Source organism: Cariama cristata, unplaced genomic scaffold, assembly GCF_000690535.1.
Source record: "Cariama cristata isolate BGI_N322 unplaced genomic scaffold, ASM69053v1 scaffold2938, whole genome shotgun sequence".
NCBI classification, from domain to species: Eukaryota; Metazoa; Chordata; class Aves; order Cariamiformes; family Cariamidae; genus Cariama; species Cariama cristata.
Window position 1 is genome coordinate 23,149 of NW_009630467.1, and position 16,983 is coordinate 40,131.

Consider the following 16,983-nt stretch of genomic DNA (forward strand, 5'->3'; position numbering starts at 1 on the left):
CTAGGGTCAGTCGAGGGCTTTGTTTCATCTCTACTGCTGGCTCCTAGTCGGCAGTAGGAGTGACTTACTGGCAGGGGCAAAAGGCAGAAAACTTGATGAATAATTTCCTCACCTTAGGACTGAGAGGTGGTCTTGTTGATGTGAAGAGTTTTGCATTCTTATAAGACCTGTTGTGTAGTAAAATCATCGACTTTCAAAAATGCCTTCTTGCAAAGTACCCTTCCTTCTCATTTTTTTTCAAAATCATTTTTTTGTGCGATGGTATTCATTATTTTACAGCTTTCGTGTAGGCAAAGATGCAGTTACAATATGAATGGACTCATTGTTACTGCATAATTATATTGCCTATGAAATTAAAAGTAATTATTTTTGTTGTGTTTCCTTCTCCAAAGGAGTTGCTGTTGCTGAGCCCGTGTAAAGCTGCCGACTTGGTGGCCATTCACTTCAGTGAGCAGATTGAGAACATTATTACAAACCTTCAGGTAAAGTTCGTTGATGTTGATGCTTCTTTACAGTGGGGTTGCCATTCTTGTAAGAAATGTGTGCTAAGAGTAATGGTAAGTTGTCACTGTGTCATAAACATCAGGAAAATAGCTTGATAGCTACTCAGCTGCAGGAATTGCTACATTTAAGTTATTTGACCTGTTTGTAGAGTCATGGCCATAAAAATGTACGATCTCTGAGTCGCTACTTGCATCACTTGATGCACTTTTTAATTTGGAGTTCAGTGTGGCTTGCACTCACAGATCAGACAGAGCAAGCATATCCTTTGAGTATTTACGCAAGGCAAATGCCTGAACCAACTTCTTCAGCAGGCACCAGCTGTGAACAGTGTTCTCTTCAATGGATATAGTTCAGGAATCACTGGATTATAGCACGTTATTTAAAATAGTAATACTTTGTCTCCTGCTGTTGTACAGGACCAGTTCTTACTCTTCCAGTTTCTGAGGAGTCTCCTTGATCCGAGGTATGTGAGAAAAATGGACCGTTTACAAACTACAGCTTGAAAACATGGGTTAAAATAAATTCTTTTGAATCGATGTATTGATAGACAGCCTACAGCCAAGATTAGGGCTTAGAAAAGGTGACTTGGTCTTCAGGCTGCCCAAAGTTGAGAAGGATAGCCCAGAAATAAGTGTTCTGGGAGTATCCTTTAGCAGAGCCCTTGCTAGCTTCCTAACTGGGAAGCGGTGTGGGTTCCAGTACATGCAATGTGATGCCTCCCCCACACTGGTGGGAGTTTGAGCGTTGCTCTAACAGCTTCTTTGAGAAGGCTGTGAAGTGGTTACCCTGTGACTGAAAGTGCCGTTGCTCTTCTTGGAAATGGCAGTTTCTGTTCGCAACCCACCGATTTGATTACTTGACCAAGGTGCCCAAATTTAACATAAAATGTTCTCTTTCTGTTAAGTCTGTTTCAAATGCTACAAGACCTTGATTTAATTTAGCTGTTTTGTAAGACACATATGCACAGCTCCAATTGCCTTCAAGCAATTGTTAATGCAATTGAAGGAGAGATCTTGTTTTATCAATTATACAAATTAATTGTGCTTTATGAGGAGGAGGAAAAGGTATATTATCTAAATTCAAGTGTCCATGTTTCACTTCTTGTTGAAGTGGAATAAAAAGCATGATTTGGAAGCTAGAACCTGGAATTAATTGCTTTTTGGATTCTGTTAGGGTGTAAATTAAATAAAGACAGACATGTTTTGTTATTTCCTGAGTTTTACAGCCATGTTGGTATGGAGGGTGTTAACTTCCACACCTATTGTTTTCTTAGAAGCCAAAATAAAATCAGAATTTTGACAAGAAAATACCTTGCTTGGGTTTTATAGGAGAGAAATTAGATTATTTAGTTAATAAATGAATAATTAAAAATAAAATTGAATAGTTAAGCAGAAATGATACCCAGCTGGATGTTAAGTAGGACTTTGTTTATGATGTGATATCACTTGCAGCAAGTGAGACCCAAAGAAGGTAGTAATTAACCTGGATTTTAATCTTATGCATAGTGGCTTCCGTAATCTCTGAGTAATAAACGTATCTAATTTAACTCTACCATAATTAGAGCTAAATACAACCATTTCTCCTGTAGTTATCTTCTAATCAAAAGCAGCACACGATGTGTTCAAACCAGCAATAGGAAGCAACTTTCTGTATCTGACCTTTCAAAAGATCTCTGCGTTTCCCTCCAGGGCTGATGTTCAGCCAGGTGCATTAAGCCACGTGGCTTGTCTCGTTGTGCCATGTGTGTCTCAGGAAAGTTTATGAACGGTTCCTTTTCCCTCTGTGTTCCAATGCCCACTCATTCTCTGCTCTGCAGTAAGATTACGGTTGGACTTGATGATCTTTGAGGTCTCTTCCAACCATAATGATTCTATGATTCTATGTGCAGCACCCCAAGTAATGGAGATAAACCGTGTGCTGACTGGCGCGTAGTTGCTAGAATACACAATAAACAAAAGATAAGTGGGACGGTTACACAGAAAAATGAACAAAATACTACTAAATACTTTGGATTCACGTGTGGCAGTGACTGACCGTAAAGCAGAAGGTCTGGAAGCCCAAGATTTAACCTATTCTTTATTAAACTATGTTGTCAGTAAGAAGTGTTTTGTAGAGATCCTAGGTTGCTGAAGGGGCTGCTTTTTTTAATAAGACTCTAGGTCCTGCGGTCTGTTTTCAGTGCTATGGGGTTGTCTGCTTCGAAGAGCCGTTGAAATGAGCTGAGCTGTATCCTGAGAGAGGCAGGGAAGGAGGGAGAAATCCTGCTGTGCCAGACCTAATCTCCAGATATACCTATGCTTTGTAGTATATCTACGTAAAATAATGATTAGGTTCTTCTGAAAACATCTGTCTCTCTTCAGTCAATCCTAATGTTTATATGCTTTTTTTTGAGTAAAATTCTTGTTAAAATGAAGACTCTTAGAGCAGTAAATGAGCTTTTAATGTCTCAAATACGAATGATTGCTTGATCGTATGGGGACAAGACTCATCATGCTAGTATAACTATCCTAGCTGGTGGAATTGCATTAGGGATTAATTTGGCCCATTTAATTTAGCTAGAGCTTTATTTTAAAGGAGGGGGAAGGGGGAAGGGAGGAAACAGGGGTAACAGAAATTGCCTGGGGAAATTAAAACCAAATGTCCGTATGTTTGTGTCTTATAAGCAGGCACAGAAAATGGAGAATGTAGTGTGTATTGCTCAGCTCATTAATCACTGCCTTTGCTACATTTCCATTTTAAACTCTTCCGTTTTTTTCCTCTAAAAAATACAAGGCAGTGAAGCATGTCTGTTTGCAGTATGTGTTTGTGTATTATACCAACAATATTAACTTACTTAGCAACGCAGTGTTCTGGGTCTGTAAGTATAGTAACAGATACCTAAACTTCTAGGTTCTGTTAAAATGGCACTTCTCACTGACCAGCGATCTGTGACACTTGCAAGGCTCGCTCGTGCCAGGTTTTGTTAGAAAACAGTGATTATCTTTGTTTGTTTGGGGTTTTTTTTGGTGTGTGTGTTTTTTTTTTTTGGAAGAGCAATTAGAGTATGGCAGGGGAGATGTTTGGCATGGTTATATTGAAGGTGAACATAATCACATTGAGCTGAGCAGGACCTGTAAGTCTTAAGACTGTTGCTTAGTTTGTAACGTTATCAAAATCCAGCTTTCTTTCCCTTCTCTCTTCTCTGCATGTCTAGAGTGAAATGGTTAAGGAAAAGGTCGGCTTGCTCATGAAGTCATGAATACTAGGTGCCAGAGTTATTTCCAGACTAGAAGTTTGCTCTCCTACTAAAAATGTATGACTTGCAGTTTTTCCCATTTTGGTAGACAGAGATCATTTTAGATAGATAGAAAGTGCTTATTTATTTTAGTCTAGTTGCGAACAGGGTAGAACACTCGCTCCCTTACAGGCACTGGGGGAGTTTATAGGGTGTGGATGGTGAATGCAGGAGGCCAGAATTTAGGATTCTTGTTTGGTCCTTCAAAAGTCCATCTGATGGCAGAACACAATAGTTTGGATACCAATTTTTGTACAACTGTGTCCATGCTTTGGACACTGAGATTGGTACCTGCATGAAGCTTTCATTTCTGGGCAAATATCATTTATAATCAAGTGATTGACGTTGTAATCACAGTAGGCTGCTTTTGGCTTGCTAGGGGCACAGCGTTCTCCTGGCCTTCCTTGGATGATGGTAATCCTGTTGGCTCTTGAAGCTCCCAGGAAATCTGGGATCATATTGTATATCAGACCTTTTCCACCCCATGGCTGTAGGGTTTGCGCATGAAAGCATCATCTCCTGATTAGGAATTTCTGTTCAGAAGTGTAACAAAACTAAATATATACCTTGAACTGTTTTCCTTCCTAGCAGGGTTTTCGGAACAGGTTTAAGAGCTCTGTTTCCTAGACAGGGTAAACTTCTGTTGTTTCTGCGCACGATGCATCAATCCTAGAACTGCCGCAAGAAGTTAACCTACAGTGGTGGTGAACTGCCGTTCATTTTGAAGGGTTGCAGGTGCTATATCTGTCTCTAGGAAAGTATCATCCTTTCCGTTGCTTCGCGTTGCTCTTTTTAAAAACAAGGTCAGTAGAAAACAGTCAGGACACAAGGACAGTCATGGGCACTGCATACAATTCTATTCTCCGTTTTGTTTACCCCACATTAGGATTTTACTTAATTATTAAGCCAAGGGATTAGAAAATGGCCACTGCACAAACCACTGCAGTGCCAGCAGCTGCTGCTGGAAAGGAATTGGAGAAATCCTTTTTACAGGGACATCTTTATTAAATGAGTTTAATTGTACTCTGAGCTTCACCTGCAGAAATTACCTTGGCTAGAATCAGAAGGGAAGCCCTAGTTTGGCCTCCTGAACAGCTCAGGCCAGGCAGCGTTATCCACAGCCCTACCCAGAAGAGAAGAGTGTCAGCTCTGCACTGCTGAGTGCCCGACCACCACGGCAGTGTTGCTGGTGACAGGTCAGGGGAGGTCAGGGAGATAACAAGGGTGGGAAGCACAGCAGAGGTTGGAGACTTCGCCTACCTCTCTTGATCGAGCAGATCCCATGCCGGGAGATGAGGCAGATGTCTTTGGTTCCAGCTGAATGTGGTTCTGTAGTGCAGCTAGTTGCAAAACCCTTGAGAGAAGATGCAGCCTTTGGGTGAACAATATGCAGGGTCTGGTTCAAAACCTTACAGTTGGCGATCTGCTCTGCCAGTGACCATGAAGTGCACAGAGTTATTGCCTCTGTGAGAGCAAAACCTAATTCACCAGTTTTCTTCTGTCTGAGAAGAGGAACTAAATAAAAATGCGATGTTTCCCTAAAAGAAACATGAGTTCATATCTCAATGAGGTAGATAAAAGGGATCGTATTCTAGCAGGTGAAACATTAAAATGTGATAAAGCCAAAGAAGAATTTCAGGAACGATAAGCAAAAAACAACAAAATATTTCTTTGAACACATGCGGAGAAGGTCTATAGGACAGATAGACAATCAGCATCTAAGAAGACCACTCAGAGTCCATAAGGTTTCATTGAAGAAATTAGGTAAGTTCTTTGTGCCTCTTTGCCATGGACTTGCTGAAGATGTATCTGTGCTGGTATTTTTCCTCACAGGGGTCTTTGATAGTCTTAATTTGTACTGAGGCATCAGTAGAATATGTTGTGGAACGAATGAAATGCCTACTAACAGACCTCCAGCACCAGTAACTAGTAGAAAGAGCATAATTTTTCTCTTAAAACTAGATTATTTTTTTTTTACTTCTGTATTAAGGATAAAAGACAACATACAACTGCATAAAAACCTCTTCTTTCCAGCCAAACTTCTGAGCTAGAATTTGACTTGAGTCTCCTGTGCCTTTTTTATTCCAGAGAAGGCATTAACCAAGACCTGATACGCTTGCCACCCTGCATCACTGAGCAGTTCATTGAGCTGCTGTGTCAGTACAGCCCAGACCAGGTTTTGGAGACACTTAAAGTTCTGGAATACTGCAGACTGGAAGAAACCATCCAGGTAGGAAAGACCTGTGTAAGGACAGGGACTAGGGGAAGTGTTCAAATCAGCTCCTACCTCTTTAAAGTACTGTATTAGTACTTTAGCCTAGGTTGTGGATTAGTTCCTGGATACTCTTTCAATCCATTTCTAACACTGTTTGTCCCCTCGAGCTGCTAAATTGCTCTCCCACAGCATGATTAGCTTTATTTAATATACTGATTCTAAGTTTATTCTCAGAGGTAATAAGGAAAATGCCGTTAGTGCTCTGAAGCTGCTGAGTAACTGCAGAGTAGAGACTGGCTGTTTTAATGCTGATTAATAGATTGAAGGTATATGAAATCATGGGCCTGGGCTTTTTGGAAAGGAACGCTACCAAAATTTGACTAGTGCTGGAGAGTGACTACTTCTTCACTTTATGAAAATTTTAACAATAATGTCTCCTTGATCTTGATCTACAGATTTATTTTTTTTTTCAAAAAGATGTTAATGGTGATGGTGGCAACAGTGCAAGTTGAGAAATAAACACAGCGTAGCCGGTAGCGGGGGGGAAGTAGGAGTGCTGCTCGGACTGGGTAACGTGCCTGCAAACACATGGAGACACAATCCTTTCTGACCATCTGGTCGTCATTTGTCTTGTGGAGTAAACAAACACTGGCAGATTTCTTAAGATAGACTTTTACCTTTTTTTTGTTGTGTGTTGGTTTTTTGTGTTTTGTTTTGGTTTTGTTTGTTTTTTGTTTTTTCCTTTTAACTCAGATAACCCAGAAACATCAGCTCCATGAAGCTTCTTCATATTTACTGGAGAAGAAGGGAGATATCCATGCTGCCTTTCTGGTTATGCTTGAGGTATAGTACACTGAAATCCAGAATGTGGTGGTTTTACCATGGCAGCATGGCATGACATGCCGTCAGCATGATGGCCTATGTTTAGGTTTGATATTGTCATTGCTTCTCCATTTGTTTCCCGCTGGAATCGATGGAAGGATTTACCTTCTGTCAAAGAACAATATGTTGAGTTGTCTGCAGGCTCAGCAGATCAGTATAGTTTTCTGGCATGTCTTCAAACATCTAGTAGATAATAGATGCTGAAGTTTGTTTTTCTTAATCAAAAATCATCTTTCAGCTCCTTTCTTCCTTTCCATATTTGGAAAGACATTTATGCTACGTTAGTCATACTGGGGAGGAAAACGAGGGTGAGCCTTTGTAACCGTACCTTTTAAAAATGCTTCTGTCAAGATTCTGCAAGCTTACTGTTCTGAATTCTGTCTTTTGTTTCAGCGATTGCAGAGCAAGTTGCTGATGCTTACGCAAGATGATGAAAGTAAGAGTTATCAAGTTAAATTCCATTTTCTATTAAAAAGAGATGAACAGGAAAATGTAAAGTGCATATGTCTGACACCTGGGGTAATGAGATCCTATTTCAGTTTCTAGGTATTGCGGTGATGTCTTTTTAATTTATATTCGTATGGCTGTGGTAGTTTTTCTGATGACACTTCCTTATTCTGTTACTCTGATCTTGCTAGAGATCTAGAACAAGATGTGATGGATGCTTCTTTGTGTGTGTGGTCAGCTGCGCTGTTAGCTCTTTTGATTGTGACTGGTATCTTACTGGCTTACCAGACACATTTCTTAATCTTAGAATCCATTCAAACTCATTACTGAGCTTTAGCAGACTCTATATATGAACAATGATGAGAAACATCTGGAAGTAGCTTCTTTTGAAGCAAGCTTCTCAGAGAAATAAGAATGTTCTGCCTTCAGAAGATGAGTATATGCACAGGTGTGCTGTTCACTAGCCCCAGAACTCACAGGCACCTAATTAAATGCAGTGATAGTATTTGTTACCTAATTATATCCTAAACCACAGCTAATATCTTGCTTATTCGATTATGTGAAATGTTTTATGCGCTCAATTTATTGTGCTATTTGGGAAAAGTGCCAAAAATCAGGACCTGTCTTTATAATTTAGTTGCTCACTATAGCGAACAGACTTTAGATGAACAGCATGATTTTATTTTGCAGAACAGTTGGGAGTTAACATAGTTTTTATAATTGCAATTTGTTTTTTCTCCCCCAAAACTTAGGCTCAGCTGAACTCCCCTTGCTAGAAAACATTGAAGATACCTTAATGAAAACAATTGCCCTTTGCCAGAGAAATTCCCACAATTTGGACCAGCAACAGCGAGAGGTAAGGTAATAAAAAAAATTTATCACTAAAATCAGAAAGGGCTTCTGAATGTCCTGAAGCTTTCTCTTCACATGCTCCTTCCTTTCCTATTGGACACTGCTGTGTCTCAAACAGTCATTGTTCTCCTCTGCCTTGTGTTCTTCTTGCAGTGGTTCAGGTTTTAGACTCACAGGAGAGAAATCCTCACTTGTAAGGGTGAAGCACAAGATAAAGTGCATATCGGCAGTGGAGAAGCAGATGAGACGACATCCTTTCCCCCGTTTTTAGCTGCAGTCAAAATTTTGGCTTGAATGTCAATCAGACACTAAAGAAGGCATAGTAAGGTTTGAGCCAATTTTATGGTGGCACAAAGCTGATGCTGCTGTCACTATGGTGCTGCTCTGAATATGTTCGCAAATCCTGAATTTAATGTCAGCCTGGTCTCTGAGGAGTGGAGACAATACAGCTTGCTTGAACTCTTGCAGAGAGCTGGGTTTGCCTGTCTCCTTGTACCGAGGCTGCATTTCTATTTTGCCAATGTCAGTGACATATAAGGCATCTTTACTCCTAAGATCATGCATGACTCTTGTAACTGAACTCAAAACTGAGAACGTTGTTCCCGTGTTTGAAGTGGTGGCATGTCTGGAAGACAAGAACACTGTAACTTGTTCTGAGCATTGTCCAGTGTATGAGGTGACCTGCTCGGTTTCTTTTCTTAAATGACTTTTATTGTGTAACAGGTAGCTGCTGTGTTTTATTGAAGAGGTGTCTGTGTGCACACCCTGAGTGCTTATGGCCCACCTGCCTAATTGGATAGATTTGAGTTAGCATTTGCTCTTGCTCTGGGTCCTGTTCCCTGCTGGAATTGCTTTGTTGATGCCCAGGTTTTGCCTCTGGTCACCAAAAGGAGGACCAGCTTCCCCAGTATGACATTATATGAATTTTCCCAACTCCTGTATACTGCCTGGAGAATTTACATGCCCCTTTCCAGTTGGGATCTGTTTACTGTGCTACCCATTAGGTAAGCAGTCTCTACACCAGAAAGCTTATATTTCACATGGAGTAGTATTTGGTGACTGAATGAAGTAAAAGTAGATTGTTGTCTCTCAATTCCAGTAAAGAAACAGGTGAGAATGGAGAAGAGGGAACAACAGAAGCCAAAGGTCTTCTGTGCTCAGACCCCAATCAAATAGTATCTTGGTCTAAGGTATGAGCAATCTAGACTGAAAGCAGATCCCCAAGTGCTTTGCTCTGAGGTTATTTTAATGTTTCAGTTCTGTTCCACTGCGGACGTGAGAAATGTAGTTCTGTTCTTCAGAATGTGGAAGTGAGTCTTTGAAAATGGACTCTTGACATTGGTCACAGCTCGTTTTTAGTACTGCTATGTTCTTACTATTTTTTTTTCTCACATTCGATTATTTCAGGCCCTCTGGTTTCCCCTGCTGGAGGCTATGATGTCCCCACAGAAATTATCTGGTTCTTCACAGTGTCAATACTCCGAATGTAAGTATTTTGGCTTTTGTGACCCCAAATATTGATCAAAATCTGTGTGCTGTCTCTCCTCCTCTACTGAATGAATATAAGAAAAGCAGTTTTGCTACTCAATTCCTAAATTTTCTTCTGCTCCTGCAGTAGATCTGTACTGCAGTGGCTGTAGGACTGAGCTCAGGTTGGACTTTTGGTAGGCTGCAGCTGTCAGCTGAGTGGAAAAGGGGCCGTACCGGAGCCTCAGCTAATAAGTTGGTTCCATTGAGGATGGTCTTTTTGAAAAAGCCAATGTGCACAGCTTGTACAAAGGCTTTCTAGGTTTTAAGTAGGTTGCAATCTGCACTTTGGGAACTTCTGACATAATACACTGTCATCTTCCATGCGTCGCCTTTTTGTATGGTTATCCCTGCATGTGTCTATTGTATATAGACCCAGCAGAATTAGAATACATCAGCTAAATTCTCTACTCCAGTTCCAGTGCCCCGAATCTGTTGTGAGTGTTAGCAGCACATCTTGAAAAGCCTCCCTTTATGGGAGACTTAAGACTAGTTGAAAAGGGGCTTAGGTACTGTGGTCTTGGGACAGAATGGTGTCTTTTGGTCCATTCCAGCCCTGTGCTCCCCAGTGATTATAGTTGCGCGCGGTTAAGGATCACAACGTATTACAAGTAATTGCGGTGGATATCGTGCTGTCCGTCCTCCCTCTATTTATTTCCTTCCAGTGACAGTTAGCTATATCTGGACTCGTGGGGTTAGTCTTGCAGAGATCAGTAACCCCAAAATAAAAATCACTCCTCTTCCTTCAACTCATCTTTTCCTCTAAATTCCAAATGTCCCCTAGATTATCTGTTTTTTGGGAGCTAATGCTTGCACAAAAGTAATCATCTGAAGTGATACCAGAAATGATGACAGGATAATACACTTGGATCCTGCATAACTATTTTGTTTTCATTCCTAATGTGCATACTGCCCAAACTGCTCTAACTAGCTAATTATCCCCACAAAGAAGCTGAATTGCTGGGTCCATGTGTATCTGAGTATTGGCTCTTACTGTGGGGAACTGGGGATCCAGAACAAGTTTCATATAAAGGTTCATGCTAGGAAGTTTTAGAGTCTGTGGGACTATAACACGGACAGGGCATGCAAACTGTTTTTTGGTAGCAGTAGGAAAAATGAATGACAGTGCTACAAAGTAAGTCTTAAAATGTGAACGTTTACTGTAGGTAGAGTGTGGGAGGGGAACGGACAGGCATCGTGATATGAAAACTTTTAAATATACTTTCTGATACAAAAAGCTGTGTGTGCTTAGTGCAAAACATGCAGAAGAAAAAAGTATAAAAGCCGTTTTCAAAATAGAAAACATGAACTGAAATAACTGTCTTAATCCTTAAGGCTGATCTCTTTTTACTTCTTGAATCCTAATGAACTGCTGGTGGCTTTTATGTTTGATATTTCAGCTTTGAAGAGTTTGACAATGCAAGTGCTGAACAACATGGCTGCATTTATCGCTCTTCCTTCCATCCTGCAGAGAATTCTACAGGTGAGTTTCTGAAGAGAAGAAGCTTTTACCAAGCTGTGCTGCTCAGTTATTGGGAAGAGCAATTTCCAGGTCCTTAAAGATCAGATTAGCTTATTGTCTGCTTCAAAGTATTTCAGTAAAAGTTCAGTTGGTGAGATATAAGTTGGAAAAGCTGATAGAATGACCTGGGAGACTTGACGCTTTGAGGAGACATGTGAGAACGCATAGATCTGCGAGAAGATAACTGAGGTAATTTCTGTAAACCAAATAAAATAGTATCTCAAAGGTTTCAATTACTTTGAATGGAAACTTAGCGGTTTTAGTGGCAAACCCACTATGAATTTCTCAAAACTTGGAACTAAATTAGTTGAAAGCTATTTAGCTAAGGTTCTGGGATGGACAGTTGTGAAAACACTGAAGCAAAGTTTGTAGGCTTTGGAGAAGGAGATCATGATGGGCTGTTTTGATTGATGGTGCAATGTATCGTTTTAGATATGCTCGTTAGTGAGTAGCAAGATCTTGTAGAAGAGCTGATTTCAAAATGGGATCTTGGGTTGAGTGATCACAAGTGGGTATGATTTGTTAATTTGCAAAATAGGTGAAAGATGAGGTTGGGATTTAATAGCAAACTTTGAGAAATGTAAAAATGAATTAGAGAAATTGTCTGCATTGTGGAGTGGAGTGATTGAAGTGTTCAGAAAGTGTCGAATTACTCTTCAGGGTTTCTGTTCCAGATGAGAGAAGAAAAGGTAGAAAAGGGCTTAGAGGCTTCACAGGGTGAAGACACACCTCTAGCAACCTATTAGTTTGATCTTAATATTATGCGCAATCTTGGATTTTGGAAAAAAACATAATTAAAGACAGTGAAAGATGTTGTAAAAGAGTGGATAGAAAATGTGATCAAATGCAATGTGGTTTTATCAAAGGTAGAAAGTGTTGAGCAAACGTAATGGCTCTTCAATAACTTATTTCGTCTAGTTTGAACTAGGGCATTAGATATAGTTTCCTATTGGGCTTTGATGTTTAATGTAGGCAGGAAATGATACAGCAGCTCTGAATGACTAAGTGGGGAGGCCAACAGGGAGGCTTTCCTGGGTTATGTTGAGAATTAGCAGAAGGGGGTGAGAGGCAAACCAGCAACCACTGTAAAGGTAACACAGCTGGGAGCTGTTATGGTGTGGAGAAAGATCCTGCTCTCCCTTGGGATGAATAGAAATTCTTGATTGCAGTCATCAAATGTTTCATCCCATTTCTGTTCTTAGCAGAAATAGAAAAGCCCTTTTCTAGAGGCTGGCATTCACATCCCGGAGGCCGCAGATGAGTGACGTGTATTTGTCAGTTGTACAGTGAAATGGTTGGTGTGATGGCACCATTGCAAAGGACAAGGGGATGCTTATGGTGCACCAGGTGAAGTACTTTTACTAGGGACAGAAATGTGTAAGGCAGTATTTAAAGCAGCATGTGCAACTATGGTCACTGGATTTGGAGGCAGGGGGAAATTGCTCCTGCTCATTCCATTTCCCTGGTCAGCCTTACAAATTCAGTCTGACAAAACAGGGATTTAAAAACGCAAATGTTTTTGTACAGCTAGAGCAAAAACTGGGGAGAGATGATTTCTTAAAATGCATTCAGAGAGGAGGACTGAATTCCAGGTAAAGAACATTAGTATCAGAACTTCATAAAATAGGAGTAGTAATTGGTACCTTGTAGCTCAGAAAGAGGTGTAAGTGTCATAAAACTCATTAGAAGACCTTATGGAAGGGAAGGTGGTATTTATTTAGAAGACCTCTAAATAAGTTGACTTTGCCTCTTAACACCCATTCTTTTATAGATTTCATTCACTCACTTGTGTATTTGCAAACACCTAAGCTGTATGGGAACGAGTGATCTGACCTGGATCATTTGTGGGCAGTAGAGAGGGTGTCAGACCCTCACTGCATCTCCGGGGTCCCTCTGATGAAAGCTTAGGTTCGGACAGCTTAGTTATGTCCTTTAGAAGTTGCTGGCTGTTATAAGGTGGATTTTTGCCGCTGAATCTCACTGAAGCTTCTGTAAATCATAGGCCAGATTGCTGCACATTTTGTTTTCCCTTGCTTGGAACCTATGTCTGTAGTGTGCTTTGCTGTTGGGCTAACAGAAAAATGGTGTGTGATATTCTGCAAGCTTCTCATCCTCCTCATGTTGGGACACGGAGTCTTCCACTGTAACCTGACTGTCCTGGGCTCTTACCGGTCTCTTGCCTTCAGTGCTTGACACCCTCCTCACCTTTGGGACCAGCATCCTTTGTTACCAAGACAGGCCATTCATTTAACCCTTTGTTCTTGCGCTTAAAAAACACGTTTCCATTCACACCGCATTCACGCCAAGCTTGATTTCTGGGATTGCCTCACTCTAGGTCACTTTTGCTTGTGTGTTTGTAGCTGTGTTGTATTAAACTGTTGCTTGAGGGCTTGCGCTGGACGCTTGTGGGAGGTTTTCTCTGGGGTTTATTTTGGTGCACAGCATGGCTCTTGGAAGAACGTTGCTTTGAATTCAGCTGGGAAGATGTTGGGAATGGTGATGAGCCTTACCATGTGGCCATGTCTTTGGGTGCCCAGCTCAAATGTTCAGGGGTTCTGAACCCTTGCCATGTTTGGGAGCAGGAAGGAAACTCCCCCCGTGTTAGAGAGCAGGGAGCTGGGGTTTTTGCCTCTGTGTAGTGTGACCTGTCATCTGCTTCCTTAGATTATCTGGGAATGCCATTGAAGTGCCCTGCGGGGAAGAATAACAACGTGGCACGCGTACATAGTGTTTCCCCAGAACGCTCTTGTCTCAGCAGCTTTCTCGGCTAGAAAGACGTCTATTTTGTTAGCCCTGAGTGGGTATTCCTTTTGCAAAGCTGTGTAGTTGCTCTTTGAAGCCATTTAAAATTCTAAACCCTAGTGCCAAGCTGTTCTGCCTTGGCTCTGAGCGGTATGGGGGGCCTCATTCAAAATGTTATTCACGTGCCGCTTTAACTGGGACCATACGTAAATTCTTAAACCAGCTCTTCTGGGCTCTGGAGAACGTACAGCCTTTCCCAAGCCCTCAAAATGTTTCTGTGGAACCCAGAATTATAAGCGGTGCTTGTCTGAAAATGCCCATGAAAGCTGTTCCAGCAGAGGTCAAGTCTTGGTGGTAGAGCGTAGATGCGCTGGAGCTGCAGGTCTGGAAGGCAGAACAGCTGCCCAGGAATTAACTGGGGGATTTTTTTTTTTAAGGTGGATGACATCAATAAACTGAGGTAGATTATCTTGCCTTTTCTGAAAAGGAATTAGAGTATTCCAATTTTAGTGGACTGTTTTTCTTCCTCTTCAGGGCTTAACTGCTTATAGATTATACCTTATGCAAATGTTAACTTTGCAGCCAAAACGCTTCTCTAAAGGGCACCTTGCAAAGGGCTACGACCAGCCTCCACAGCTTTCGCAGAAAATCGGTAGGCTCCTGGCATCTGCCTGTTAGAGCATATTGACTCAACTTTATATAATTGAAGTCATATGAAATAACGATTAATGTATTTATCTTCTTGTTCATCCTTAATGATGTTGGAAATTTATGTATTAAATTGGAGGTCTGAAATAACTACATTGGGAGAGATACTAGAAGAATCCTCTTGAGCATGTAGAAAACTTCCATGTCGTTAAGGAAGTGAATGCTGTCTGAAGAGGGCTGAAAGGTTGAGTGTTAATTCCCTTACAAAGCTGTAATCCTTTGTGGATGTTTTGTACGTAGAGACAGCTGATGCCTCCTACAAAATGGAGAACTGGAGAAGGCAGAAATTTAAAATCTACCTGTAGGAACCCCAAAGTTGGGAAGGAAGGAATCTCTAAAATCTGTTACAGGGTGGGAGCAGAAAGATCCAAAAAGCCTTTGATTGAAAATTTTTTTTTTTCTCTCATCCCTGCTTAGGACTGTGCCTGTTTGTTGTTTTTTGTTTGTGTGTTTTTTTTTTTCTTTCTTTCCAGTGCTGAAGGTCAACACTGGGATTAGTTTTATGTACTATAGTTGCTCTGTCCTGTTGCAGGTGGGACAAGCTGCAAGTGAATGCGTTTTCTGAGTTCATAGCACGTTTATTAGCACAGCTCTGTGAGTGCTGCTAGCAAAGAAAGCGCTGTTTCCTGCAGCCGGGAAGAGATTGGAAATGAAGGAGACAGAACTGGTGGAAAGGCTGCGTGAGCACCTCTGGCTTGCATCTGGATACCTGCCAGCTTTTCCTGCTCTGTTTGTTGGTAGTGGCAGCGGGCAGTGAGTTTGGTGTACCATGCTGAGCGTTGCCGTGTCCCCAGGGAAATACCAGCCTGGAAACAGTAACTGTGATCTGTTCCTGGCTTGGTGTAACTGACTTACTGATGTGCCATCCTGTACGGTGTATTTGGAGCGTGCATCAATTTCAAACTGAGACAAATTTTATAAGGTGGAATTAATGAAACATATTCCTCCATAAAAGTAAGTGATCCCACAAGGCTTTTGTGACTGTAAATTTTGTGGGGGCTGAAACGAGCAAATTGGAAGAAAGCATAATGCTGGAAACCTGAAATTACAGCTCTGAAACTGAAGGCAGGTTGAGGGCTGCACCCCGGTCTGTGAAGCGCTGTCTTCAAGGGCTGCTGGCAGGGTATGTGCTTGAACTTCACCACTTGTACTTGACTGCCGGGCTCGGTATGAGGCTTTTCTCTCTTTGGAGAGAAGTCCATTCTCTTCCTACCTGCTGGTTTTTTTAGACGTAATCCAGTGTGACTTGGGGAAAACTGAGCAACTGAATGTTGGCCCTCAGACTCACGTTCCTGCTCTGCAAAGCTGTGGGTGGCTCTTTTATTCCTCTCTCTTCATATCTCCTCTTCCTCCTCTATCTCTGTCTCTCTCCAGACAAGAAACAAGTTGCTTTGAAAGACTCTACTTGCACCTTGGGAAGCGAGTTGCTATACGTAGATGGTTGCATCTGTACAGTTTGAGTTACCTGTTTGAGTTTCCTTGGCCAAATACTTGAGTGCTTTAGAAAAGTATCTGGTGGATACAAAAATAACTTGCTCTATGTTATGGATCATGTACGTGCCGTGTTGGAAGTCCCGAGTTCCCTATTGCCCTCCATAATTCATATGGTGACTCAGTGTAGTGTACTTTCTATGCTGTTGCTTTTAAATTATGCATGCAGAAAGAAAACCTAGCGTTATCTGAGGCTGTACTGTTCACCTAGCAAAAAAGTAGCCTCTGCAGTATGCCGAGCTCTTCTGTATATTCCAAATCTACAGCTGGTTTTGACTCAAGTGCTATTACTCAGTGCTGTTTTTATTTAGGCATGAACGTTGGTGTTTCTGCCTGTCACGTTTCCTCTGAAGACTGTTCTTCAAAAATTGCCTGACTTGCTTTCTGTAGCTGGTTTGGGTATCTTGCAGTGTAACTTCCATGCTACTTTAGTTGTCTTTGTCAACTTGCTTTTTCACTCTTGATTCTCCTCCCTTTTCCTCGCTCTCCGTTCCAGCATGGAATCAGCCTTGCTCCTACTCCTTTCTCATTCATCTCATCCAGAGTGTGTTCATCCAGCTCTTTCTGTTCCGGTTTTCACTGTGTCTCCATCATTTTTCTACTCTCTAGGTTAGTTTCCTTTTCACATCTTGCCAGCCTATCTATTTTTGCTAGTGTCTTGTCTGTTCTCTCAGTCAGCTTCCCTCCGCTTCCAGCACGCTTCCCCCAGTATCCTTCCGCTGCCACCCAGCAGGGCAAAACGCTTTTTTCCAGGTCAAATTCAATGACTGTCTGTCAGCCTCGGGGATTTGTGTGTTACACAAAGAGGAATTCCCCTGA

The 16,983-nt window shown here is 41.5% G+C and overlaps 1 protein-coding gene across 1 annotated transcript in view; it reads left to right on the forward strand.

The window, feature by feature from the left end:
- Positions 1-16,983, forward strand: part of VPS8 (vacuolar protein sorting 8 homolog (S. cerevisiae)) — a gene marked incomplete at its 5' end in the record, with an annotated part of 56,019 nt that overhangs the window by 22,565 nt on the left and 16,471 nt on the right. The window contains 8 exons of the mRNA XM_009705534.1: positions 393-482; positions 921-967; positions 5,867-6,008; positions 6,747-6,836; positions 7,269-7,311; positions 8,075-8,178; positions 9,582-9,660; positions 11,102-11,184. Of these exons, the coding sequence (XP_009703836.1) occupies positions 393-482; positions 921-967; positions 5,867-6,008; positions 6,747-6,836; positions 7,269-7,311; positions 8,075-8,178; positions 9,582-9,660; positions 11,102-11,184 (678 nt within the window). The remainder of the gene's footprint in view (positions 1-392; positions 483-920; positions 968-5,866; positions 6,009-6,746; positions 6,837-7,268; positions 7,312-8,074; positions 8,179-9,581; positions 9,661-11,101; positions 11,185-16,983) is intronic.